We start from the raw sequence: 26,897 nt of genomic DNA on the forward strand, positions 1-26,897 counted from the left end.
ACATTGCGCCCAACTTTTAACTGTCTGCCATTTCATGACGGATGCCCTTTTTTTGACTGTTTAAGTTCCCTTTTGGGTTTGCCGTCTGAGTTATTGCCTGTTTTAGCGAACGACATGCTGGCTGTCGACCGCATTTTACTTTTTATCTGTCATAGCAATATGGCGAAGGCTATTTAATTTTTAGTCCTGGACCTCAATTTCTCTGTTGCGAATTTCAAAGACGTTTCTCCATGTCCCAGCTATTAACTGTCTTTTCTTCTGTCATTGGGGATTGACATGTAGTCATTTTTAACTTCTCTTTTTGTCTTTGTGTTTCACAGTTTTTACATGGGCTTCTATGACCCTAGTTGTTTTTGTGCCCTAAAACAAAACAAAACAAAACAGGGAGAGAGATGGAAGTCCTTACATTTTTTTGTCGACTTATGTCTTTACTTACCCTTGAGATCTCAAAATTTGTCAGGGAAAAATGCTAAAACTTATCTGGAAATCAGCGAAATATCAGGGAATTTCACTTGAAGAAACTTATGGCAGCCCAGTTAGTGATTGGTTCAGTCAGACCAGAGGAGCCAGTCCATTCCGTGTAAACACCACCCACACCATTATGGAGCCACGACCAACCAACTTGCATAGTGCCTTGTTGACAATTTGGTTCCATGTCTTTATGGGGTCTGCACCACTCTCAAACCCTACCATTAGCTCTTACGAACTGAAATCGGGGCTCGCCTGACAAGGCCACAGTTTTCCACTCATCTAGGGTCCAACGAATATAGTCATGAGTCCAGGAGAGGCATTGCAGGCGATGTGGTACTGTTAGCAAAGACATTCACATTGGTTCTCTGCTGCCATCTTCCATTAATGCCAAATCTTGTCACACAGTCCTGACAGATACATTCGTTGTATGTCCTACATTGATTTCTATGTTTATTTCACACAGTGTTGCTTGTCTGTTAGCACTGACAATTCTACACAAACGCCACTGCTCCTGGTTGTTAAGAGAAGGCCTTAACCACTGCATTGTCTGTGGTGAGAGATAATGCCTGAAATTTGGTATTCTTCCCATACTCTTGTTACTGTGAGTCGTAGAGTATTGAATTCCCTAACGATTTCCAAAATGGAATCTAGCTCTAACTATTGTTCCGTGTTCAGAGTATGTTAGTCCCTGTTGTGTGGTCATAATCATGTCAGAAACCTTTCCACACCAATCACTTGAGTACAAATGACAGCTCTGTCATTGCACTGCTCTTTTATACCTGGTGTACATGATACTACCACCATCTGTATATGTGCATATTGCTATCCCATGACTTTTGTGACCTCAGTATATAAAAGAATTGTCAGTTCATTGGGAATAAGGAAAAATAAATAAATAAGCTATTGCTGTAATTCTGGGCGTGAAACATTACCATACTTTTTTGCTTAATACAATTCTTTTGAATGTATTCTGGTAAAAGTACAGGGGTGGTTTGATACAAGCCTGGTAAAAAAAAAGCAAGGAAAAAATGTTTTGTGCGCACTTCCTCTTGCTTCCTGACATAGTCCCCTTTGAGGGATATACAATTGGTCCAGCTGTCCTCCAGATTTTTCATCCTATCAGAAAAATAGGTTTTGTCAGACTCTGCAAAATACTAATTGACTGTAACTATCATTTCCTAATATGATGAAATTTTTTCCCAGCAAGCCAAAGTTTCAAGTTAGAGAACAGATTCAGCTGAGGCCATATCTGGTGAACAGGGTCTGTGAGGAATCAGTTCATGGACTTTCATCATTGTTATCACTGATGTGTGGGATGGTGCATTATCCCAGTGAAAGAGCACTATTTTGTGTGCCAACTATGCTCTTTTTTCAGCTAACACAAGTTTCAAACAATCCAACAGTGAAGCATAAGAGAGTCTAGGTAGGGTTCTCCCTTTTCCCAAGTAATCTATGATGAATATTCCTTGGGAACCCCCAAAAACAATGGCCATCACCTTATAAGGTGACAAAATGGTCTTTGCCTTCTTCGGTGCTCTTTCACCAGCCTTTGTCCAGTGTTTTCACTATTGTTTTCACTTGGTTGTGTAATGATGGATCCAGGTTTCATTAACAGTCACAAATCTGCCCAAAAAGTCCTATGGATTGTAATTAAACATTGTCATAAATTGTGCTGAAACATTGCCATAAATTGTGCTGAAATGTTGTGCCAGATGCACTGTTGGTTGATTGTGAACTATCACGGCACACAACTTGCACACAGTTTATTCATAGCCAGTTCTCAGTGCAGAGCATTATACGTACACTCAGTTGAGATGCCTACAGTCTCAGCAATCTCATTAATTTTTATTTGTTTGGCGGTCTTGTATTATCATATCATGGATTACGTCAATGCTTTCCTTTGTGATGACTTCAGTTTGACGGCCAGAGTGCACTTAGACATCAGTGCTTGTCCGACTACGTTTAAATTCATTGATCCAAAAGTAAATGGTCTTTAGTGATAGTGTGGAGTCCGTGTGAAGTTAATCCAATTCTGTTTTGATTTTGCAGCAGTTCAACCCTTCAGATGAATTTGTTTAATAGCAGCACAAAATCTTTATTTTCTCCATTTTCAGTGATGCTTGACACAGTGACCATTTTAGAAGCTGTATTTTGCTGAAATTCTTTATACGATCGTTGGAGTAATCAGTCTTACTAACCTTGGATGTACAACAGAAATGTTACATTCTTTCATAGAAACTTACCAGACTTAGCAAACCTTCCTTATAGGCACTTATCAAAGGTATCTCCAAACTGGTAGTGGAAAAGGTAGGTGAAATGGATCAGCTGTCAGCTGATCTTCAGGGTAGCACTGTAAGTCAGGGTAAGTGCCCATGTATGTCTGTATTTGGTGTGCTCTTCCCTGCTGTTTAGGCATCAGGAGTGTTGAATGGGTTTCCTTTGATATGGTGCACATGTTGATAGAATTTGCCAAAAACAACACCATGTTTGTCCATAAAACAGTCTTCGAGGAGAAAATACATAGAAAATGGATTAATTCATTCAAGAAAACTGTGAAATTAACAGGAAACAGAATGACTTACCAGTCATTACCTTCAGGAGATTTTTCAGTATTGCCAATAGAATCATTTAGAAGTAAAGGCAAACTATTCGTAGTTTCCAGAACTGTTAATTCCTTCCTCAGGTGGGAAAGGAGGATAGGTTTTGGATGGTTACTCAGAGCCCAGTTTGGGAGGGACTTACACTATGTGATCAAAAGTATCCGAACAGCCCCAGAAACATACGTTTTTCATATTAGGTGCATTGTGCTGCCACCTACTGCCAGGTACTACATATCAGCGACCTCAGTAGTCATTAGACATCGTGAGAGAGCAGAATGGGGTGCTTCGCAAATCTCATGGGCTTCTAACGTGGTCAGGTGATTGAGTGTCACGTGTGCCATATGTCTGTATGCAAGATCTCCACACTCCTAAACATCCCTAAGTCCACTGTTTCTGATGTGATAGTGAAGTGGAAACATCAAGGGACACATACAGCACAAAAGCTTTCAGGCCAACCTCGTCTGTTGATGGACAGATACTGCCAACAGTTGAGGAGGCAGACATCTATCCAGACCATCACACAGGAATTCCAAACTGCATCAGGATCCACTGCAAGTACTATGACAGTTAGGCAGGAGGTGAGAAAACCTTGATTTCATGATGGAGCGGCTGCTTATAAGCCACACATCACGCCAGACAACTCCCCACTTGGTGTAAGGAGCATAAACGTTGGATGATTGAACAATGGAAAAATGTTGTGTGGAGTGGTGAATGATGGTACACATTGTGGCAATCTGATGACAGGGTGTGGGTATGGCGAATGCCCAGTGAACGTGATCTGCCAGCGTGTGTAGTGCCAACAGTGAGTAAAATTCAGAGGTGGTGGTGTTACGGTGTGGTCATGTTTTTTATGTAGGGGCTTGCACCCCTTGTTTTGTGTGGCATTATCACAACACAGGCCTACATTGATGTTTTAAGCATCTCTTACTTTCCACTGTTGAAGAGCAATTCAGGGATGGCGATTGCATCTTTCAACACGATCGAGCACCATACATAATGCACGTCCTGTGGTGAAATGGTTACATGACAATAACATCCCTGTAATGTACTGACCTGCACGGAGTCCTTACCTGAATCCTATAGAACACCTTTGGGATGTTTCGGAACACAGACTTCATGCCGGGCCTCACCAACCGATATTGATACCTCTACTTAGCGCAGCACACCATGAAGAATGGCCTGCGATTCCCCAAGAAACCTTCCAGCACCTGATTTAATGTATGCCTGTGAGAGCGGAAGCTGTCATCAAGGCTAAGGGTGGACCAACACCGTAATGAATTGCAGCATTACCAATGGAGGGCGCCACAAACTTGTAAGTCATTTTCATCCAGGTGTCCGGCTACTTTTGATCATATAGTGTATCTGTGTGAGAGCTAGGAGGAACTGTGTCACAAACTGTGGGTCCCTCTCAACTTGCGGTCTGGATGATCTGCCCCTCCACCCTTCTACTTAAAAATGTGTTGGCTGTACTGAAATTCACCTCTTTAAAGCAAGTACTAGCCAGCCATTCAGTCTCCTTTTAATTTTATTATCTGTGTTTTATTGAACAATAAAGAAATTATAGAAAATATGTTCGCCTTAACCACTTTCCAAATAATTGTAGACTCTAAAGACACAGATTGAATATAGAAAATCCAGAATGGAGTAATGACAATATTATGAAAAGGATAGTTGCCACTCACCACTCTCTCTCTCTCTCTCTCTCTCTCTCTCTCTCTCTCTCTCTCTCTCTATATATATATATATATATATATATATATATATATATATATATATATATATACCTGTCCTTTTTTCCCCCTAAGGTAAGTCTTTCCGCTCCCGGGATTGGAATGACTCCTTACCCTCTCCCTTAAAACCCATATCCTTTTGTCTTCCCTCTTTCCTGACGAGGCAACCACTGGTTGCGAAAGCTAGAATTTTGTGTGTTTGTTTGTGTGTCTATCGACCTGCCAGCGCTTTTGTTTGGTAAGTTTCATCATCTTTCTTTTTAGACATATATATATATATATATATATATATATATATATATATATATATATATATATATATATATATATATATATATATAGTGACTGGTAATACTAAAATTATTGTTTCATTAAATATCAATAACAGTCAAGGTAAAGCCTAACCTAAAATGTTTACATTTAAAGCTAAATCATAGTCGTTGTCCTTGGCTCAAACTGCTCCAGCCACTGGTCTAGAATGTCGACATTTTCCAGCCACTCAATCAACGCAGCCATCTACAATGAATATAAATGTGAAATTTTGAGATCATTGGGAATAAAAAGTATCATAGACTGTTATACTTCATGCTCTTTGGGTAAAGTGAGCCTTCAGACTCCATAACGATTAGAAGAACGAAACCCCTCATCTGTAGGAGTGCCAAGATACAGAAGATATTGATGGAAGACCTCACTATTCCCAGTATTCCAGGTCTGACATTTTTCGTCTCAAGTTTTGTTCTATCAGACGTTTGGAGATATTAAAGGTCAAGCGTAGGGGAATGGCATTCGCTTGACATATCAAGAAATTCATCAATGGAGTGAAGAAGGACTAACTGCTACCCAAATTCAAGAACTACAAAATAGTCATAAAGTTTGACTATGACCCACTGGTGTGTGCTACTCTTGCATCTCTGTTTCACACTTGTGACACTGCAATTCTGGAGAATGTAGTGGAACAATTTATAAAGCATGGAGTGTTGAAGAATGCAGCATTAGTAACGCTTTAAGACATTCAAAATGATGGCAATTTATTCCCAGAAAATATAATGTATTTGGAATTTGAACACTGATTTCTTCTCATACAGTATCCCTTCCTCTAGCCATCTTGTTTCCTGTAATGCAGTAATGTCCATTTTATACTCTTCTAGTTCAGAGACTACTGTCTGAACAGCTCCAGGTCCCAGCTGTTTTCGTCTTATGGTGTTCCATCCTATTACGAGGCACATTTGTGAGTTTTTTTTTGTGGGTGTAAATATGTCCCCTGGCCACGTTACAAGTGCTGTGCAGGGTTAACCCAGTAGTGGGACTGCCACTGTTCTGCCCTGAGTGGGCAGGATTTCGTTTCAGGGTTTATGCCCATAGGAAAGCTGGCTTCACCACGCCTCTAGAGCCTTCCCTGCCCTCTTCATTGGAGATAGAAAAGAAAAATGAATGACACCCTAGGGCTTCAAAAACTAATACCGTTGGGGTCAAAAATGTAAGTAGGAAAGAAAACAGAAGCAGCCTGAAACAAGTCAGTGGAAGTTATGTCAGACTTAGCTAAGGGCCCATTTGGTTGCCACCCACATACTCCCTAGGTGGGAGCCCCCTTAGGGGACTACTCTTTGTCTGGAGTCTCACCAACTGACCTGTCTGGCATGGGTGACCCAACCAGGAGCACAGTTCCCACCAGTGTAGCTCAGTGGATCACTGAGACATGCAAACCTCCCCACCAACATTAAGGTGGTAGTCCTTGAGGAGCTAGGAGACCAGACACCTCTTGGGCAAAAGCCATGCTTTTGGGAAGACCTCATGGTAACTGTTCAATTGGAAGACCCAGGAAGTGATGGAAGGATGAGCTACAGAAAGACCTCTGCCAACTAGGAGTCCGTGACAACTGGATCCAAAGTGTACAAGATCGCTGTCTATGGAGGAGCACTGTGAGGTCGGCTTATGATCTACAGGGTCCTCGATTGCCGATTTGATTGATTGATTGGAATTTGATAGTCTTAAGGAACTAAAGAAAAGTAAAAACTTTATGTTAACAGAAGTGCTTCGACATCAGGGAGAGTGTAAAACATGTCTTCTAAATTTTGGCAAAATTTCTTTTGACACCTTTATTTTTTATTTTTATTTTTAAATCATCAGTCTTCTGACCGGTTTGATATGGTCCACCACGTATTACTCATTTGTGCCAACCTCAGAATAGCACTTGCATTCAGTATCCTTCTGTATCACATCGTCTCAAATGCTTTGATTCTATTATGTCCTGCTTTTACCACAATTCATGATTCATCATCATAAAATGCTGTGCCACAAACACATGTTCTCAGAAATTTTTCCTCAAATGTTTGATACTAGTAGATTTCTCATGATCAGGAATGCTAGCTTTAATTGAGCTAGTCTGCTGTGAATGTCCTACTTCCTTTGTCCATCATATGTTATTTTGCTTCCAAGGTAGCATAACTCGTCCAATTTGTCTACATCGTAATCAACAATTTTGGTGTATCTAACTTCTGCTCCTCATTACTTTTGTCTTTTTTCAGTTTACTATCGATTCATAGTATGTGCTCATTAGACCGTTCATTCCATTCAACAGGTCCTGCAGTTCTTCCTCACATTTGTCAAGAATAGCAATGTCATCAGGAAATGTTAGCATAGTCAACATGTGCTATGAACATAGCTTGATTTTTCTTGAGTCTAACTTTCATTACCAAGCAGGATGTCAGAACTGCCTCTCACGTGCCTCTACACTTCCTAAAGTGAACCTAATTGTCATTTATGAAATCCTTAGTTTACTATTTCATTCTTCTGTATATTATTTTGTATGCAACCTGAATGCATGAGCTTTTTAGCTGATTGGATAATAATTCTCATACTTATCTGCCTTTTGTTGTTTTAGGATTGTGTGCAAGATATTTTTCTGACAGTCTGTCTCCAGTCTCATAAGTTCTACACGTAAAATTGAATAGTCATTTGGTTGCCTCTCCACCCAAAGATTTTAAAAGTTGCAGATGAATATTATCTTCCTCTTTTGCCTTATTTGATCAGAAATCTTTCATTTCTTTTTGTGTCACATCATCAGACGAGTCCTCCACATTGTAGAGGCTTTCATTGTATCCTGCTCTCCACTTCCTCCTTTCTATTTAACACTAGAGGTCTCATTGCACTCTTAATGTTGTTGCACCTGATTTTAATTTCGTTGAAGTTTGTTTTGACATTTCTGTACGCTGAATCAGTTTTTCCAGTGACCATTACTTTTTTGCTTTCTTCATATTTTTCCTGGAGCTGTTTTCCTTTTGTTTCATGCACTTCCTATTTCTTTCATTTCTAAGTGACATACATTGCTGTGTTCCTGTCATTCCCAGAACATATTTTTACTTCCTTCTTTCATTAATCAGTTGAAGTATTCTTTCTGTTACCGTAAGTTTCTTGACCATTGGCTTCTTTGTACCTGTGTTTGTCTGTCCAGCTTCTGCAATTGCCCTTTTTAGAAATGTCCATTGCTCTTTGGTTCTGAAGATAACAATTCTATCACTGAATTGTTCACATTAACTCACTCTCTGCCCTACTTTACTATTCCTCCATTGACTTATCTGTTGATAAAACCTACAAGTAGTCTTGTTCCCAGTCCCATAATCCTGATTTAAGCCAGAACAGTCAGGAAAGTGCCTTTTAATGCACAAGGAAAAGGCTCAATTCTGTGAGTCTGTAGTTGAGGCTGTAATGCCAAATTGAATTCCATCAATTTTTGAGATCTTTATGATGGAAACTCCAGGTAGGATTATCAGCACTGTAAGAAAGACAGATTGCTACTTAACATAAAGAACACCTGGACAGTCATTTCAGAGCAAACATTTTCAAGCTTTACTTATACAATTAAATTGATCTTTTGCCTCGCCAAGAGCAGTGCAAATGTAGGACAGGGTTTCTCTATGAGCATAGTATAAGCATGTCACCAAGTGTATGACTCTGCCATTCAACAGGATTGGGGAGAAAATTAGCTCAACAAAATCTTCTCTGTTTTGTGTTAGAAATGCACGTTATTTATATGTTCAAGATACGGTGTGTCATAATCCAAAACAGGGTTCTCTAACAAACGAGACATGTAAGAAGAGGAGAGTACTATTTGATGCGAAGAGCTGTAGATAAAATATATCAAAGCTTTAGAAAATACCAGAAAAAAAACAGAATTGAAAGACTGAATACAGTAGAAAATTACTGTTTTGGTGATTAAGATTGTAATTAATCCCTCTGTATAAACCTGATATGTTAAATAAGAATCATGTAAAATTGTTCTAAATGACTTATTTGAAAGTTCCTTGAGAAGCTAATCAGAGAACCAAGTTTTTAAAATAACATATATCATCTTGTCACCAACAGACCCAAATTTTTTGACTCATTCAGTGTGGATCAGGGAATAAATGATAAAAGACTGTTACAGCTTCTATGAATATGGCTGTAAACAGGAATATAAAGAGAGACAGGAAGATTATTGTGGTTAGCAAGAGCGACAAGGAACAAACTTCAAATTACCTGAGCAGTCAACATGAAAATTTCATTTCCAGCACTAATAGTGTTGAGCTTAAATGGACAAAGTTCAGGAGTATTGTACATTATGACTTAAACAAGCATGTGCTGAGCAATATTGTGTGGGGACAGGGAAGACCCGTTGTGGTACAACAGTCATGTTAGAAAGCAGCTATGAAAACAAAGAGGTTTTCATTGCAAGTTTAGACATAACCAAAGCTACACAAATAAACAAAAACAAAACGAAGCCAAAATTAGTTCAAAGTGTTCAGCAAATTTGAAAGTAAAATTCTATCCATCAACTTGACAGAAATCCTTAAAAAAAGAAATAAAAGGTCTTAGGTGCAATCAGTAAACAGATAGAAGCCATCTATACAATCACTCTGTCAACATAATTGCATTGAAGTGGAGGATGACAGAGAAAAGCCAAAACCTGAATTTTTTTTTCCCTCTCCAAACGTGTGTCACTCAGAAAAATTGTACTTTAGCTCCTCCTCTAAATTGTTGTACATGTATCAGAATGACTGGTTTCTAAATAAGTGACCATGGAATAGAAAAACAACTGAAATCGTTCAACAGAGGAAAGGCCATAGACCTGACACTTAGGAATACAGTTCTACACAGAGCAAGCAAAAGAAATGCTCATTTTCTAGAAGCTCTGTACTGTAGGTTGTTGTAGTACTGAAACATTTCTGGTGATTGATTGGAAGAAAAAGCAATTCATTGCCTGTTTCTTGAAGGGTAATTGAATCCCCTCCACCCCTGCACCCCCTCATACACACACACATGCTATGATACATTTACAGTTATCTGTAATACTTTTTCACAATTTAGGTATGAATTAATTCAGTGTGATTTGTGTCTATTCATAGTTTGTCGCTGTAGAAACTGTGTGTGTTATGGAAAGGTGATGCTGCCTCATAGTCTTGGTTGTAGAGAGTTTTAAAGAATTATAATCCTTGGTTTTAGTAACATTTAAAAATAATATGAGCTCATGAAAGTAAAGGTTCTTATTTGAAATAATGGAAAATACAGGATGGACTAATGACAGTATTGTGAAAAGGAAGGAGTGCTACTTAATGTACATGGGAGATGTTGATTTGCAGACAGACATGACAAAAGACTACTAAACATATAAGCTTTCAGCCAGAAGGCTTTCAAAATAAACACCGCACACACACACACACACACACACACACACACACACACACACACACACACGACCACTGTCTCTGGCTGCTGGGGCCAGACTGCAAGCAACTGTGCTTGATGAAGAAGCAATCTTGGTGGTGGGGATAGCTGGAGTGAGGATGGGGATGAAGAGCAAGGTACAGGTTGGGGACTGTAAAGTGATGTTTATGGGAGCATACAGGGACTAGATGGAGAGAGGGTAAGGCAGCTAGGTGCAGTTGGAAGATTAGATGATGTGGGTGGAAAAGGAGGGAAGTGGAAAGACTGTGTGTGAGTGTGCTTGTGGAATAGAAGGAAGTGGAGTGGGAACAGGGACTTCTTATTCTCCTCCTCCTCCTCGTCCTCCAGCTCCTCCTCCTCATCCTTCTCCGCCTTCCTTATGTTTTAAGCTCAAAAGTTTCCATTTTTGTAATATTTGCGACATCTCCATCTTATGAACTGAATGATATTCAGCTCCCCTGTGAGTACACATTGAAACAACACAGTTTGGACTATGTAAAAGTAGACAGTTGGTAATAAGACAACTGCAGTTCTTGTAGCCGATGCTTTAAAATTTGTCAGAAATCTTGAATAAAATAAATTTGAGTATTAGACCATGTCATTATAAAACACTAAAGCAAGTAAATTGCTGACATTTTGACAATCTTTGCAGCAGCCCCCTTCAAAGCAATTAACTACTGGCTACCGTTGAATGTCTTCCCCCTATATGTATGACAGGGACATATCTGAAGAGGAACACTGCAGAGTCGATCGATATGCCAGCAGTTTAGTTGGTTAAGTGTTTTATAATGACCTGGTGTGATACCCAAAATTGTTTTTTTTTTCTTTTCAAAATGACGATGGCTATGGAAGCCTATGGACTTATATTTTATAAATCTGCTTACTACAGGCAGGCACCTTTAATGTATCAGCTGAAGTCTGTCACTTCTCACTTCATTTGGAAAACTTTCAGCTGAAGCAGTTAGCAGTATTTCCTCTTCTTGCCCCTCCCTACCTATCCCTTCTGTCTTTCATTAAAAGCAACCCTGAATGATCTTTTCTTCTCTGTGAAAGGTTTTACTAGTGTAGCAGATCAAAAAACTGTTAATTAATATCCGTAATCTTGTTGTCAAAAAGTTTGATTCAGTGTATGTTCTTTCATTTTATGCCTCTGTTTACATTTGTTTTTTTTTCTTGTTTCAAAAAGCATCATCTTGTTTTCTGTCTAACATAGTGTTAATTTCCGTTGTACAAATATTGCTTTCTAAACTACAATAAATAAATTTCCCTTTAGAGCGTGCTGTTCGAGTTACTTATGTTTGGCTTAAAAACTCTTTCATGATATTGTCCCAAACATGTCACAAAATTAACTCTTCTTTTTTTTTTTTTTTATTATTCAATCAAATGTAATATTTCTGAATTGATGTGAAATCGTTTGGAATGCAGCATCAATGTCCAATAAAATGTTTCAACCATTTTCCTGCTGCTGTAACACAAAACTTGGTGAATTTACTGTCTTATAGAACATCACATTCCATTCTTTAGTTAATTTTGGAGACGTAAAGCAGCGTTTGTGTGTAGCAAGTTGTGCCTGATGGATATTAAAATATAAAGTTTTAGAAATGTTACTATCTCTGCAATGTTATGTAAAGTTGGCATATTACAGATATTAACTTTTAATAGTAGTATACTAAGTTGTATATTTAATAATGCAATGTCCTTTGTCTCTAACTGGACACACTGATTTCATTTCAGAATACTGACCGTGTGGTGGAGGTGACTAAAGATGTACTGCTTCATGCACAAGTAGTTCTGCATTACAGAGAAGCATCCAAAGAAGTCATCTTTTATGAACTCACACAGGTAATCTAAGGACACGATTGCTAATTCACTGAATTAAACATATACCACCTAGACATTTCTTCTTGCTTCTTTCAGAGAAGGATAACAAGAAATGAATGGTGGAAGTTTCACCCTGCATGAGGAGAATTGTTAGAGCATGTTTACCTTCTTTGATTAGTGCTGCATATAAGAGAGATGGGTCTGAGTTTTGTTTTTCATGTTAAATATTCATTGGGGTTGAAACTGATATGTAGAGCCAACCAATGCATTCATGTTTCATGAAATCGTAACTGGAATTACATTTCATTGTGCCTATGACAGATCAGGTTATTTTTCCACAAGTCACAGCAGCACAGTGCTGCAGTGTTGTTTGATTGTAAAGACATGCAGGAACTGAAGCAATAGGCTGTTCAGATTTCCACCAATTAGAAGTTGTGAGTTGAAAGGCAAATAAAAAATGTAGAAATATACTTCTGCTATACATAAATGCTGAGAGAGTGTCATAATACTGTGATACATTTTTAAATTGTATGTCTAAGTAATGTAATATTAATAACCAGATACTTCTTTGAATTCTGTTGTTCTGAGATTTTCTTTGTGTGGACAATTTTAGTACCTCATAAACAGTTTCAGGTGTGTTCGTTATATCATATTTATTAATCTTAATTAGCAATGGTATGATGAAAGACAACCATTCACCTTACTGAAGATGCATTATACAGCAGATGGGTTAATAAACAAGTTGTTGAGGACTGTAAATTTGTTGTTAAATCTGTATCAAACTCAACCCCCTTCCTCTCTCTCTCTCTCTCTCTCTCTCTCTCTCTCTCTCTCTCTCTCTCTCTCTCTCACACACACACACACACACACACACACACACACACACACACACACACACACACAAATACCAGGCACCCTCCTAAAGCTTCAGCCATAAATCATAGACCTGACAACGTCAAACCTTGAGTGTATAATATAGGGTTGCTGTGATGACGTACAGTTTCTAGAGTCACACTGTGTGTCAATAGCAGTAGCAATGAGCGTAACATACATGTGTATTTCACTCCTGTTCCACTTGTAAGAATATTATTAATGAAATCGAAGTCCCTAAACTTTGATCTGTAAGTTGGAGGATCACTGTGGTCAGCTACAGTGGGACATTTTTTGCAGAATCAGTGACAACAAACGGGAATGTGTGTCACACTGGGATTCAAATCTAGGATCTCTTGCTTACTATTCAAGTGCGGTAACCACTGTGCCATCGTTGACATTGCATTATCACAACTGCACAGACTATCTCGGTATGCCTCACTTCTGATCCACACTCCCGTCGAGCACCACCTATACCGAGTCCCTGTCAGACAGGTGGTGCTCGATGGGAGCGTGGATCAGCCATAAGGTGTACCGAGACAGTCTACGCAGTTGTGATAACACTGTGCCCTGGATGGCGCAGTGGTTACTGCACCTGCGTAGTAAGCAGTAGATCCTGGGTTCAAATTCTAATCTGGTACACATTTTCGCTCTATGCCGCTGATTCCACAAAAATGTCCCACTGCAGCTGACCACCAATGAGCCCACTCAATGTACATATGGCTGCTGGATTTACGTGGTGTCTGTTCTTTCAGAGGAACAGGCACTGCGCATTCAAACAAAAAAAAGAAAAATATTTCTCTTAAGTTTTCCCTCAGTATGACCTTTACTACTGTGCTTATTACTCTTTTATAAATCATTGATAAATTACGTAGAAGGAGAAATTGCTCCCAAAATATTAAATTCAAAAAAATGCCGCAGTAGATAATAGGCTGTCATACAGATCACAAACTGCGAAACAACATTGTTGAAAGTGACTTAGCAAAAACAGTATTGCCCCCCTGTGGAGCTGGGGATTAGAATAGGCCTGAGATATTCCTGCCTGTTGTAAGAGGCGACTAGAAGGAGTCTCTCACGTTTCGGCCTTTATGTGATGGTCCCCTGTAGGGTTTGACCTCCATTTTTCAAAATTTACCTGAAGAGCGAGCCAATTGGGGAAGGGTGCCTTACATGGTGCATCGTGTCCATCATGCCTTGAGATCTTTTGCCCACTTTCTCGTTGTTGCACTGCAGTCCAGCTCATTCTCCATCTCTTGGGCTAGGACACCTTCCTGGGTACATTTTCCACCATGCACTATGCGTGTCGCTTCTTGACGATGACCATGGATTTCTTTGCACCTCATATCCAGCATGGTAGCCAGTTTGTTGTGGTGGGGCCACCATGTACCCTGTTGGTTGTAGCCCCCTGACAACACAGGGACCACTCTGCTGATACCTGTGCCATTAACGCCCCACATATGCCAAGGAGTAGATGCTCGTCACGCTGGGGCTTCGCGACTCTCGGCAAAGGCCTTCCTGCCAAGTGGCTTTTGCTGCGGCTGGGTGACGCCCGTGTTGAGGGTTCCTGGTCAGAGTGGGTGGCATCAGGGCGGATGACGCACAGTGAAGCGTACCACACCATCACTTGCTAGTGATCAAACACCAGCAGTCTCTAAGTGTTCCAAGTCTCAGTACAATGCAAGAAATTAGGACCCTAAATCATTCCCCTCCCTGGCCACACCATGGGAGGAACACCAGGCTAAGGATGGCAGCGAACCTTATTCACCCCGTTCCTTGTATGTACGAGAACTGATGGGGACTCCTTGTTTCAATGAAGCCACGGTTTTTTGTAGAGCATTTAGAGGACAAGTTTGGGGAGGTGGAGGGCTTTTCAAAAATGCGATCTGGGTCGTTCTTGGTAAAAACAGCATCCTCTGCCCAGTCACGGACTTTACTCGTTTGTAACAAGTTGGGGGATGTTTCTGTTACCATCACACCACATAAGAGCTTAAATATGGTCCAGGGTATTATATTCCACAGGGACCTTTTGCAGTGTGACGATGAGCTGCACGCCAATTTAGAGCGGTGAGGTGTTTAATCCAGCACGTCCATCAGGGTCCGAGGGATAATCAGGTTGCCACCAGTGCCTTCATCTTGGCCTTTGAGGGTGACACCCGAGAAGGCCAAGGTGATGGTCTATTGCTGTGATGTCAAGCCATATATCCCTCCCCCAATGTGGTGCTTTAAATGCTGGAAGTTCGACCATATGTCTTCTTGCTGTACTTCCAGCGTCACATGTTGAGATTTCATTCGTACATCACATCCCAATACTCCATGTGCCCCGTCTCCCATCTGTGTCAACCGTGGAGAGCATCATTCACCTTGCTCGCCAGACTGCAGGATTTTACAGTAAGAGGAACATCATGGAATTCAAGACACTAGACCAACTGACCTACACTGAGGCTAAGAGAAAATGTCTTGTGGCTATGACCACCTCATAACGCCGCCACTACGAGCACAATTGTGGCCCCATCAGTTCCGCGAATTCCAGTCGGCTCTCAGAGCCAGAAGGCTAAACCTGCCCCCTTCATGGTGGGGGGGGCACTTCCCCCACTGTTGCTCCCGCACCACCTATCTTGGGTGCACTTTGGCTCCTCTCACCAGGAAGGGGTCCCTTCCCAGGTTTCTGCTAATGGGAAAGATGACACCCACCAGTGGCTGAAGTGCCCAAAAGCTGCTGGTTGTAGCGCTTCACGTTCATCCTCAGTTCCGGAGACTGAGTCAGTGAAGACCTCCCAGCCAGAGAAACCCAAGGAACAGCGAGAAAATTGCAAAAAGAAGACCCCGAAGACCAAGGAAGTTGCGGTGGCACCCATACCACCGCTACCTACAAGTTCTGCGTCTGGGGATAAGGTGGAGATCCTGGCGTCCGCTGAGGACCTAGATCTTGGCGGATCCTCAGACACAATGGATATAGATTGCTCAAGCAATAAGTCAGTGGCAGCAGGTGACCTTGAGGCGAAAAATACCTCATTGAATGTTCCATGCCTTACCAGTCTCATGATGACATCCTCCTCCAGTGGAATCATAGCAGTTTTTTCCATCTCCTGGCTGGAATACAGCAACTGTTAAGCTTTACACCTGCTTTCTGCATTGTCCTCCAGGAAACCTCCCGGCAATGGGGACCCTTGCCCTGCACGGCTATAAGGGATATTACAGGAACTGTAGCGACTATAATTGAGTGTCAGGTGGAGTTTGCGTTATGTCCTAAACTCAGTCTGTAGTGAAACTGTGGCCTTCTTGAAGCTGTGGCTCTCAGAATAAGGATGACACAGGAGATAACTGTCTGCAATGTCTATCTTCCTCCAGACGTTGCACTATCCCTGAATGTATTAGCTGCACTGATTGATCAACTCCCTAAACCTTTCCTGCTTTGGGAGATTTTAACACCCATAACCCCTTGTGGGGTGGCACCATGCTTACTGGCCGAGGCAGAGATGTTGAAACTTTACTGTCTCAGTTTGACCTCTGCCTCTTAAATACTGGGGCCGCCACACATTTTAGTGTGGCTCGTAGTACTTTCCCGGCCATTGATTTATCAATTTGCACTCCGGGACTTCTCCCATCTATCCACTGGAGAGCACGTGACGACCTTGACCACTTCCCCATCTTCCTGTCACTGCCCCGGTATCAGGCCCACGGACGCCTGTCCAGATGGGCTTTGAACAAGACAGACTGGGAAATTTTCACCTCTGGAGTTACCGTTGACTCTCCCTCACCTGGTAACATTGATGTGATGGTTGAGTAGGTGACTACAGCAATCGTTACTGTGGCGGAAAATGCGATCCCTCGCTTTTTATGGTGCCCCCATTGAATGGTGGTCTCGTGATGGTCGCCAGGAGACGCTGAGGCAATTAACGAGTGTTGGCGAGCTCTACAGTGGCATAAGCGGCACCCTTCCCTGGAGCACCTAATAGCCTTTAAGCAGCTCCGTGCCTGCGTTCACCAGCTTATCAAAAGACGGAACCAGGAGTGTTGGGAGAGAGAAGTCTTGACCATTGGGTGCCATACTTCACCTACACAAGTCTGGACGAAGATCAGACATCTGTTTGGGTACCAGACCCCAACAGGTGTCCCTTGCATTAACATCAAAGGCGTGTTATCTACCAATGTGAATGCGATTGCTGAGCACTTTTCTGAGCACTATGCTCGAGCCTATGTATCGTAGAACTACCTCCCATCCTTTCGCACCCTCAAATGGTGGACGGAAAGGAAAGTCCTCTCATTCGTGACACGCCACAGTGAATCCTATAATGTCCCATTTACGGAGTGGGAGCTCCTCAGTGCCCTTGCACATTGCCCTGACACAGCTCCTGGGCCAGATCAGATCCACAGTCAGATGATTAAACATCTTTCATCTGAGTACAAGCGACATCTCCTCATCCTCTTCAACCGGATCTGGTGCAATGACGTCTTTCCATCGCAATGCAGGAGAGCACTATGATTCCAGTGCTTAAACCCAGAAAAAACTTGATTGATGTGGATAGCTATAGGCTCATCAGCCTCACCAATGTTCTTTGTAAGCTGCTAGAACGTATGGTATGTCGGTGGTTGGGTTGGGTCCCGGAGTCATGTAGCCTACTGGCTCCATGTCAGGACGGCTTCTGCCAGGGTCGCCCTACCACTGATAATTTTGTGTCCCTCGAGTCTATCATCCGAACAGCCTTTTCATGCCAACACCTGGTCGCAGTCTTTTGTGATTAATGAAAAGCGTGTGACACGACCTGGTGACATCATATCCTTCCCACATTATACGAGTGGGGTCTCCAAGGTCCACTCCAGATTTTTAGCCAAATTGAGTGTATCTCTATTTTTAGTGGCCATTAATGGTCTAGCAGCAGCTGTAGGGCCGTCTGTCTCACCTTCTCTGTATGCAGACGACTTCTGCATTTCGTACTGCTCCAACAGTACTGGTGTTGCTGGGCAGCGCCTACAGGGAGCCATCCACAAGGTGCAGTCATGGGCTCTAGATCACGGTTTCCAGTTCTCTCCCAATATTAGCATAAATCATTTGGAAAGTACTTCAGATATATTGTGATGTAACAAGAAACGTAATGAACAGTTTGAATGCACGTGACACTGTAATTAAGACACAATATTTCAAGCCAAACTATGTTACACTGCAGTGTAACATCGTTTTAACGCTATTGTGGAAAAGGAAAGTTGTTACTCACCATATAGCGGAGACGCTAAGTCGCAGATAGGCACAACTAAAAGACTGTCACAAATAATAGCTTTTGGCCAGTAAGACCTCCTTCAGAATTAGATGCCAAACACACACGTATGCAACTCACACACACACACACACACACACACACACACACACACACATGACTGCAGTCTCAGGCAATTGAGGCTACACTGCGAGCAGCAGACCAGTGTATGATGTTAGTGGCGACTGGCTGGTGGTAAAGGAGGAGGCTGGAGCGGGGAGGGGGAGGGCTAGTAAGGTAGGCGTGGCGGACAGTGATGTGCTGATGGGGAGCGCGGAGGGACGAGGTGGAGAGAGGGTAGGGCAGCTGTGTGCAGTCCCACCACCACCTACTCCAGTCTGGTCACTAACGTCACCTATCCCATCAAAGGTGGGGCTAACTGTGACACCAGTCATATGATCTACAAGCTAAGCTGCAACCACCGTGCTGCATTCTATGTGGGCATGACAATCAACAAGCTGTCTGTCCGCATGAATGGCCACTGACAAACTGTGGCCAAGAAACAAGTGAACCACCCTGTTGCTGAGCATGCTGCCAGACATGACATCCTTCATTTCAATGACTGCTTCACAGCCTGTGCCATATGAATCCTTCCCACAAACACCAGCTTTTCTGAATTGCACGTGTGGGTACTTACCCTACAATATATCCTTGTTCCTGTAACCCTCCTGGCCTCAAACTTCATTAGTCATTGTCCTCTCCCATCCAGCCCCTTCTCTGTTCCCATTCCAAAACTACACATCCCTCATTCCTCCATCACACACAGTCTTTTTACTTCTCTCCTTTTCCGCTATAATTCTTGTCCTCTCACTGCTGTTCCAGTGTAGATCATGTCAGTAACCCATCACAGATGCTTCTCACAGTATACCTGCTGGTGTGCTGCTCCGGTCATACACTTCCCTGTTGGAAAGCATGCTCTATTGCACAGTAATTATGACCTTGGCACCTCATTTTAGTGATAGGACAATCAACTGGCCAACTGATATTTTTTTTCATTCAGTCGGTTATTTTTTAGTCAAATGAAACTAGTCTCAGCGGTCATGTCAGCTGTATGATAGTTTTTGCTCACTCACCACGTTTGACTGGTTTCACTTAAAATGACAGCTGACTTGACACAAGCTTGTGACAGCTGTTGCTGTTATACAAGGGTTGGAACTTTAAATAGTGGCAACTATTTATTCACAACTGATACAAAAGAGTTACGTGTTTGCACCTGTTACTGTCCTTCAAAGTAGTCACCAGGGTTCTGTAGAACCTGTTGTCAGCAATGTGGAATGCGTGGTATACCATTAGCAGAGCCTGTTCTGTTGATGGTGCGAATGGAGCAGTCTATTGCCTGTCAAATCCCTGGAACAGTTCTGAAGCGAATGGCACGAAGCCAAAACTGAAACACCAGTCCAACAAATGGCATCATTATGGGTTGCCACGAAAGTCGAAAGTGCATCAGAGCCCCAGTATGGTGAAAGTTATGGTGATTTTTACGTACGATTGTGATGGTGTTACCCTAACGCATTACTTTCCTCCATGGCAGACCGTGAATGCACAGTATTACTGTTTGTTTTTGGGGCATCACCTGCGACCAGCTTTGTGAAAGAAGCGGCGACACTTACTGCACAACCCACCCATCATTTTGCACAAAAATGTGCGGTCGCATACAGTACAAGCTGTGGCTGCTCTGTTCATTTGATGGGACTGGAAAGTACTGTATGATCCACCATACTCCCCGGACTTACGTCCTTGTGACTTTGATTTGATTTCGAAGATGAAGGAACCACTTTGTGGCATTCGCTTCAGAAGTGTTCCAGAGATTCGACAGGCAGTAGACCGTTCCATTCACACCATCAACAGAACAGGCTCTGCTAACGATATACTACACCTTCCACATCATTGGCAATGAGTTCTACACAAAATGGCTGACTACTTTGAAGGACAGTAACAGGTGCAAACATGTAACTCTTTTGTATTGGTTGTGAATAAATAGTTGCCACTATTTAAGTTCCAACCCTCGTATAACTGTTTTCACTCAGTCTTTGGGTTTGAGTGATTTCATTTAAATATCTTTTAGCCTTTTCGGTTATACATGATCAAAAACTAGGGTTGCCAACATTTTAGTGACAAATAACATATTTTAGGAGAGGTGACTAATAAGTATATTTTCTAAAAAATGATATGTTTTCAAAATATTTCTATTTATTTCCTTAAATGTGCATTTTTTGCTCTAAAGGCATGAATATGATTTTTTGGTTAGTTTTAAAAGATTAATACCTGGTACTAAATAATAAATTTAAGTTTAAATAAATAAAAAATTACTTTTTATTTAAATTTATTGAAATCTTTTCCCACTGGATGGCACCCATCACCAACAATTCTATTTCATTAAAAGCTGAGGTGACATAAACATAAAGCATATAAGAAACAATTTTTTAAATCATTTGATGACCTAATCACTTGGTTTTTAATCATATGCTGTCATTTATCGGAAGTGTTTTAGTGAGAAATTTTTATTGTAATATATTAATTTTCTTTGAATTTCTGTAATTAATTTATTTTCATGGTATGAATCATTCTTGCAGATTCAGTATATAACATTGAATTTATCTTGAGGATTGCTTTTTATCCACTAGTATAATTTCTTCCATTCCCACACCACTGAGTGTTTCAGCTTTACATAAATTTCACTGTTAAGAAAACTTAACTAAAAGCTACCTAATGGTACTCATTTAAAACAAAACATCAGAATGGCAATAACAGTCATGATGTGCTATAACACAGTGCAGTCAACAGTAATGCAGGGTGGTGATTCTTATGGAAAACCTGGAATTCCCAACAAATTACATTTTACCAGGAAAAATCAGGGAAGTTTCAGGTAATTTCATAAAATCTCAGGGAATTCTGTGTTTTAGCTTGGCACTGATATTTAATTTTATTGGCAGTGTAAGGAAAAGATTCTGGTCCGAACTCTTGGAGATGACGGTTATGTGTGTGTTAGGTGAGCTTGCTTGTGAATGAATGTGTGTGTGTTTATCTTTCTTTTTCTGATGAAGGCTGTGGTGAGAAGCTAACGTGTAAGTGTCTTTTAATTGTGCCTGTCGGCAACTTAACGTGTAATCTTTATGGTAAGTAGCCGTCTACCGTAATTGTTGATATTCCTACCTAGTGTTTCAGTTGTTTAATTTTACTGAGTTTTATAAATAACAAACTTTAAAATGCTTAATATTTGAAAGTGTGTTAATTATATGAGTATTATTCCTTTTTAATTATCAATGTTCAAAAACTACACTTAAACTACTACTTGTGTCCAGCATGTCTCAGCTAGGAGGAAATGAAAATCGTTGTTGTGGTATCCTCCTCCTGCTCACTGTTAATTTACCAGGAGCTTCTTATGACACCATCTTCCAGCCAGTACCTGGAATTGACAGGGATTTTTTCAAGTTTGAGTAGCCATCCTGTAATGATTTAACTGTGACAAAACAATTGAATGTTTCTGCTCAGCACTGAATGCACCAGGTGCTGTTGACCGTTTTCATTTGGTTGCTCCCATAGACTCGTTTCACTCAAAAGAAATGATTGAATAATTCAACCAATACATAAAACTACAACCGAGTGAGTTGATTGTTTCTATTCAGTTGTTCTTGTCGTCAGCCTGATTTACTGCATGACAGGATTAAACTTCTTATCCCAAGACCAGTGCCTCAGATGACAACACAGTTCTTATTGCCACCCTGATATGATCATTCCTACCTTTGCCTGAGTTAGTATTATGAATAAAAAGAAGTGGACCAGTAAAAGATGACATGAGGGATATTGATGATTCATAGAGTGTACAAGTTTGGAATGAAGGATATGAAAGGGAAGCAAACGAGACAGGAGCAAAAAGTAGAAAAATAGGAAACTGATAACTGACAACATTTTCCTCAATTATGACTGTTATTCTTAGCGCTTCAGTTGTGAGATAGGTAATTGTCTGTTACTGCTGCTGTGTATTTACAGTTATAGATATTTTATCATCATCATAAAATGTTTATGAGTCAGTAGGAAATACATAATGTATGAGCATTAATTAGCAGGTAAAACGGTTACTTATCTCTAGGAGAAACAATGTTCATGGCCAAGGACGTGAAGGATTGGTGCTTGTTTTGGGATGCATGTACTGTTACTGATGCAACATCATTTTTTATTTAGAAGTGTGCTCTTGTTGTGTTTCAGTGTGATGTTGCTGAGGGAATGACTCATTCGACAACAACAGAAACCTCTTCAGGCACACCAATGCTTGATTCTAAAAATACTTCTCCAGGAAGTGTTACAAGGTATGCATGGTAAATGTGTTCTCCTAAATTTAATTTTTGGATTTTATAACTAGTTTCCTGCTGTGAATTAATCACTAGGAATTTTTAGTGATTGCCTAAATCAAGTGCATTAAACAATTGTTGAATGTTGCTGAGTTCTTTTCATCAATAAAAGACAAAGTTGAAGTTGTACTCTTAAATGTTAAACATAACATTTTTATTAAAAAATGCATTTGCAGCCAGTACAGTGTTTCTTTCCACAAATACTCATAAATATACTGATAACTTGATTCCTTTGTGGCTTCATGCAGAATTCGTTGTTGCGGTTTAGTGTTCGGTTTGAGGGTTGTCAGCAGTGTGTGACAGTGCCCTTCATAACTGAAAAGTCACAGGGTTTTAGACTAATGAACTTAGTGTAAGAATGCGGTGTCCCATAAAAGTAGAAGTAAGATGAATTGCTAAAAAAGACCCTACATATAATTTTTACCACCTGAAACAATCCTATCCTTACTTTCTTTGTTAAAAATTACTGTATAATATCCTTTCAATGTGAAATGTTGTTTCTCAGAAAATGTTTTTTGTGCAGCAACTGAATTAGCTTATTTCTTAGACACTGGTCTCAAATTTAAGAAAAGCTGGTTGATGTTATCAACAGCTGTCTCAATCTATGATCTTCATATGTTTTTCCCCAAAATTGTGAGTTGTAGTCAGAAATTATTTTAGTCTTGGAATATTTACAGTTCAGTTAGTCTTCTCCATTGCATCACTACAAGTGTTATTGTTTTACTGATGCCAAAAATCTATTTGAAAAAGATTCACTAGAATGACTGGTTGATGAACCCAAACACGTGATAATTGCTTAGTGCTAAGAAGGCAAGTATTCAGGATCTGGTAGTCTACAGGGTGATTCAAAAAGAATACCACAACTTTAGGAATTTAAAACTCTGCAACGACAAAAGGCAGAGCTAAGCACTACCTGTCGGTGAATTAAGGGAGCTATAAAGTTTCATTTAGTTGTACATTTGTTCGCTTGAGGCGCTGTTGAGTAGGCGTCAGCGTCAGTTGATGCTAAGATGGCGACCGTTCAACAGAAAGCTTTTTGTGTTATTGAGTACGGCAGAAGTGAATCGACGACAGTTGTTCAGCGTGCATTTCGAACGAAGTATGGTGTTAAACCTCCTGATAGGTGGTGTATTAAACGTTGGTATAAACAGTTTACAGAGAATGGGTGTTTGTGCAGAGGGAAAAGTTCTGGACGGCCGAGAACGAGTGATGAAAATGTAGCACGCATCCAGCAAGCATTTGTTCGCAGCCCAGGAAAATCGACTCGCAGAGCTAGCAGAGAGCTGCAAATTCCACAATCAACTGTATGGAGAGTCCTACGAAAAAGGTTAGTTATGAAACCTTATCGTCTGAAATTGGTTCAAGCACTGTCTGCAGCTGATAAGATTAAAAGAATCGATTTCTGTGATTTTATCCTTTCTCAAATGGAAACAGATGAATCTTTCGTTTCAAAGATTGTGTTTAGTGATGAAGCAACTTTCCACACTAACGGGAAAGTCAACCGTCACAATGTCTGTATATGGGGCACTGAGAATCCGCGGGAAACAACTCAGTATGAACGTGACTCGCCTAAGGTGAACGTTTTCTGTGCCATTTCAGCCAATAAAGTTTTTGGTCCCTTTTTCTTCGAAGGTGCTACTGTAACTGGACTACAGTATCTGGAGATGTTAGAGAATTGGCTGTTCCCTCGGCTCGTTCAAGAAGCACAACAATTCATATTTCAGCAGGATGGAGCGCCACCACATTGGCACTTATCTGTCCGTAACTACCTGAACGTCAACTACCCGAGGCGATGGATCAGCCGCCAGGCAGCCCGTGACAGAGCACTTCATCACTGGCCTCCAAGAAGCCCTGATCTTACCCCCTGCGATTTTTTCTTATGGGGGTATGTTAAGGATATGGTGTTTCGGCCACCTCTCCCAGCCACCATTGATGATTTGAAACGAGAAATAACAGCAGCGATCCAAACTGTTACACCTGATATGCTACAGAGAGTGTGGAACGAGTTGGAGAATCGGGTGGATATTGCTCGTGTGTCTGGAAGGGGCCATATTGAACATCTCTGAACTTGTTTTTGAGTGAAAAAAAACCTTTTTAAATACTCTTTGTAATGATGTATAACACAAGGTTATATTATGTTTCTTTCATTAAATACACATTTTTAAAGTTGTGGTATTCTTTTTGAATCACCCTGTACATCGACATGACTATTCTTGCAATTCACTCTTAAGTGCCTGGCAAAAGGTTAATTGAACCACTTTCACACTATTTTCTACTGTTCCATTCTCAAACAGTGCATTGGAAAACCAAACTTTTAAATTTGTTCTATTTTATTACGATGATTTCTCCTATTTTATTTTGATGTTCCTTTTGTAAGTGGGCATCAACAAGATATTTACACATTTGAAGAAAAAAGTTGTAGATTGAAATTTTGTGAAAGATCTCACTGCAACAAAAAACAGCTTCGTTTTAATGGTTGCCACTCCAATTTGTATATCATTTCCATGATGCTCTCTACCCTGTTTTGTGATAATACAAAACAAGCCATCCTTTTTTGAATTTCTTCAGTGTTGTCCGTCAATCCGGTCTGGTCAGAATCCCCTACCGCACAGTAATACGGTAGCAGTCCCTTTAGTGGATTTGTTGCATCTTGGAAGTGTTCTACGAATAAAATACAGTCTTTGGTTCCTCTTCTCCGCAATACTATCTACATGATCGTTCCAATTTAAGTTGTTTGTTATTGTTATTACTAGATATTTCGTTGAATTGATAGCCCTTAGATTTGTATGATTTATCACATATCTGAAATTTTTAGATCCCTTTTAGTATTCATGTGGATAACCTCTGTACGGAATGGCTAAGCTAGGGGTGCAGACGACAGGATGGGCTGTGTATTTGAGGCTAATAAGATGAAGGTATAAATGATGCAGAAGTGATTTATTGGAAAGAAGTGATGTAGAGGTCCTATATATGGGAAGGCATTGCAGAAAACTTAAGTCTCTCCAAGGTCAATTTGACTATTACCAAGGCCAGTAGCGGAGAGAGCGAGTTGCCTCCCAGGCCAACTAGAGGTAAAACTCGCCCTGTCGGATTGTTGAAAGCTCATTGGTCATTTCAGAACCCTGCAACATCAGGATTGACACTGCAGCATCAGCACTGGTGGTATGGTGCGTGGGCCCTAGCCTCCCTCCCACAGCCTCAGAAGAAAGATCGAAAATACTGAGGCTGTTACAATACTTAATAATAATTACATGCTGTGTGTTCTTCGCTCTTCACAAAGATTCGTGTGACATGGTGATTTTGCTATGACTGGAGGTTTATAACTAAGGGAGGGATTATTAAAGAAGAAGAAACATTTAAAGAGATTACATTACATTATGCAATTTTCGAAGGCCACAAACGTAACAATAGCAGTAACGTTTATGTGATCGACCTTCTGATAAGCGATGGCTGTGGCACGATGCGCGAAAGAGGCAATAGACAGGACAGAGTAACCGCCAAGCTGGTACTGGCTGGTAGGCACATGAAGCTGAGCTGAAGCTCGTGTGACTAGTGTGAGCACAGTAACTAGGAAGGTCTACATTCTCATCCCACAGGTGAGTGGGAGCTATGGAACATTATAACTTAAAATTTTTAGTTGATACTGTGTAGTTATAAATTAAGATTAATTGCAGTGGTTTGGTCTGGTTTGCTTTGAGGATGAAGTGACAACATATTGTTGCTTTAAGAATAGCAATAACAAAATTAAAGTTACGTGCTTTATATATCTTCCTGGGCAATGTGAGAAATTGGCATAAACTAAATTTACTTAATTCAAACTAAATTTACTTAATTCATTACATTGTCAAATGCTAAGGTGTCTAAATAGCTATATACTTACAGTACTTTATTAGGTACTAAATTAACTACTTCAAATTAGATTATGAAAACAAGTGAGCATTAGACTGATATCTATCTTTTATGTCTAGGAAAGTGTAGCAAAATGATCAATCTTATCTTTAGAACTTAACTGATAAAAGGGGAGACATTTTCTACTGCCGATTTCATAATAGCGACGATAAACTCCTCTAGTTACTCATATTCACAAGCACCAATCCTGAATAA

The 26,897-nt window shown here is 40.6% G+C and overlaps 1 protein-coding gene across 2 annotated transcripts in view; it reads left to right on the forward strand.

The window, feature by feature from the left end:
- The window catches only part of LOC126482391 (TP53-binding protein 1-like), a 287,146-nt gene that overhangs the window by 138,358 nt on the left and 121,891 nt on the right, over nt 1-26,897 (forward strand). For both annotated transcript variants that reach the window (XM_050106500.1, XM_050106498.1), the window contains exons 9-10: nt 12,236-12,343; nt 22,651-22,751. In XM_050106500.1, the coding sequence (XP_049962457.1) occupies nt 12,236-12,343; nt 22,651-22,751 (209 nt within the window). The remainder of the gene's footprint in view (nt 1-12,235; nt 12,344-22,650; nt 22,752-26,897) is intronic.

This window comes from Schistocerca serialis, chromosome 5, assembly GCF_023864345.2.
Source record: "Schistocerca serialis cubense isolate TAMUIC-IGC-003099 chromosome 5, iqSchSeri2.2, whole genome shotgun sequence".
Lineage (NCBI taxonomy): Eukaryota > Metazoa > Arthropoda > Insecta > Orthoptera > Acrididae > Schistocerca > Schistocerca serialis.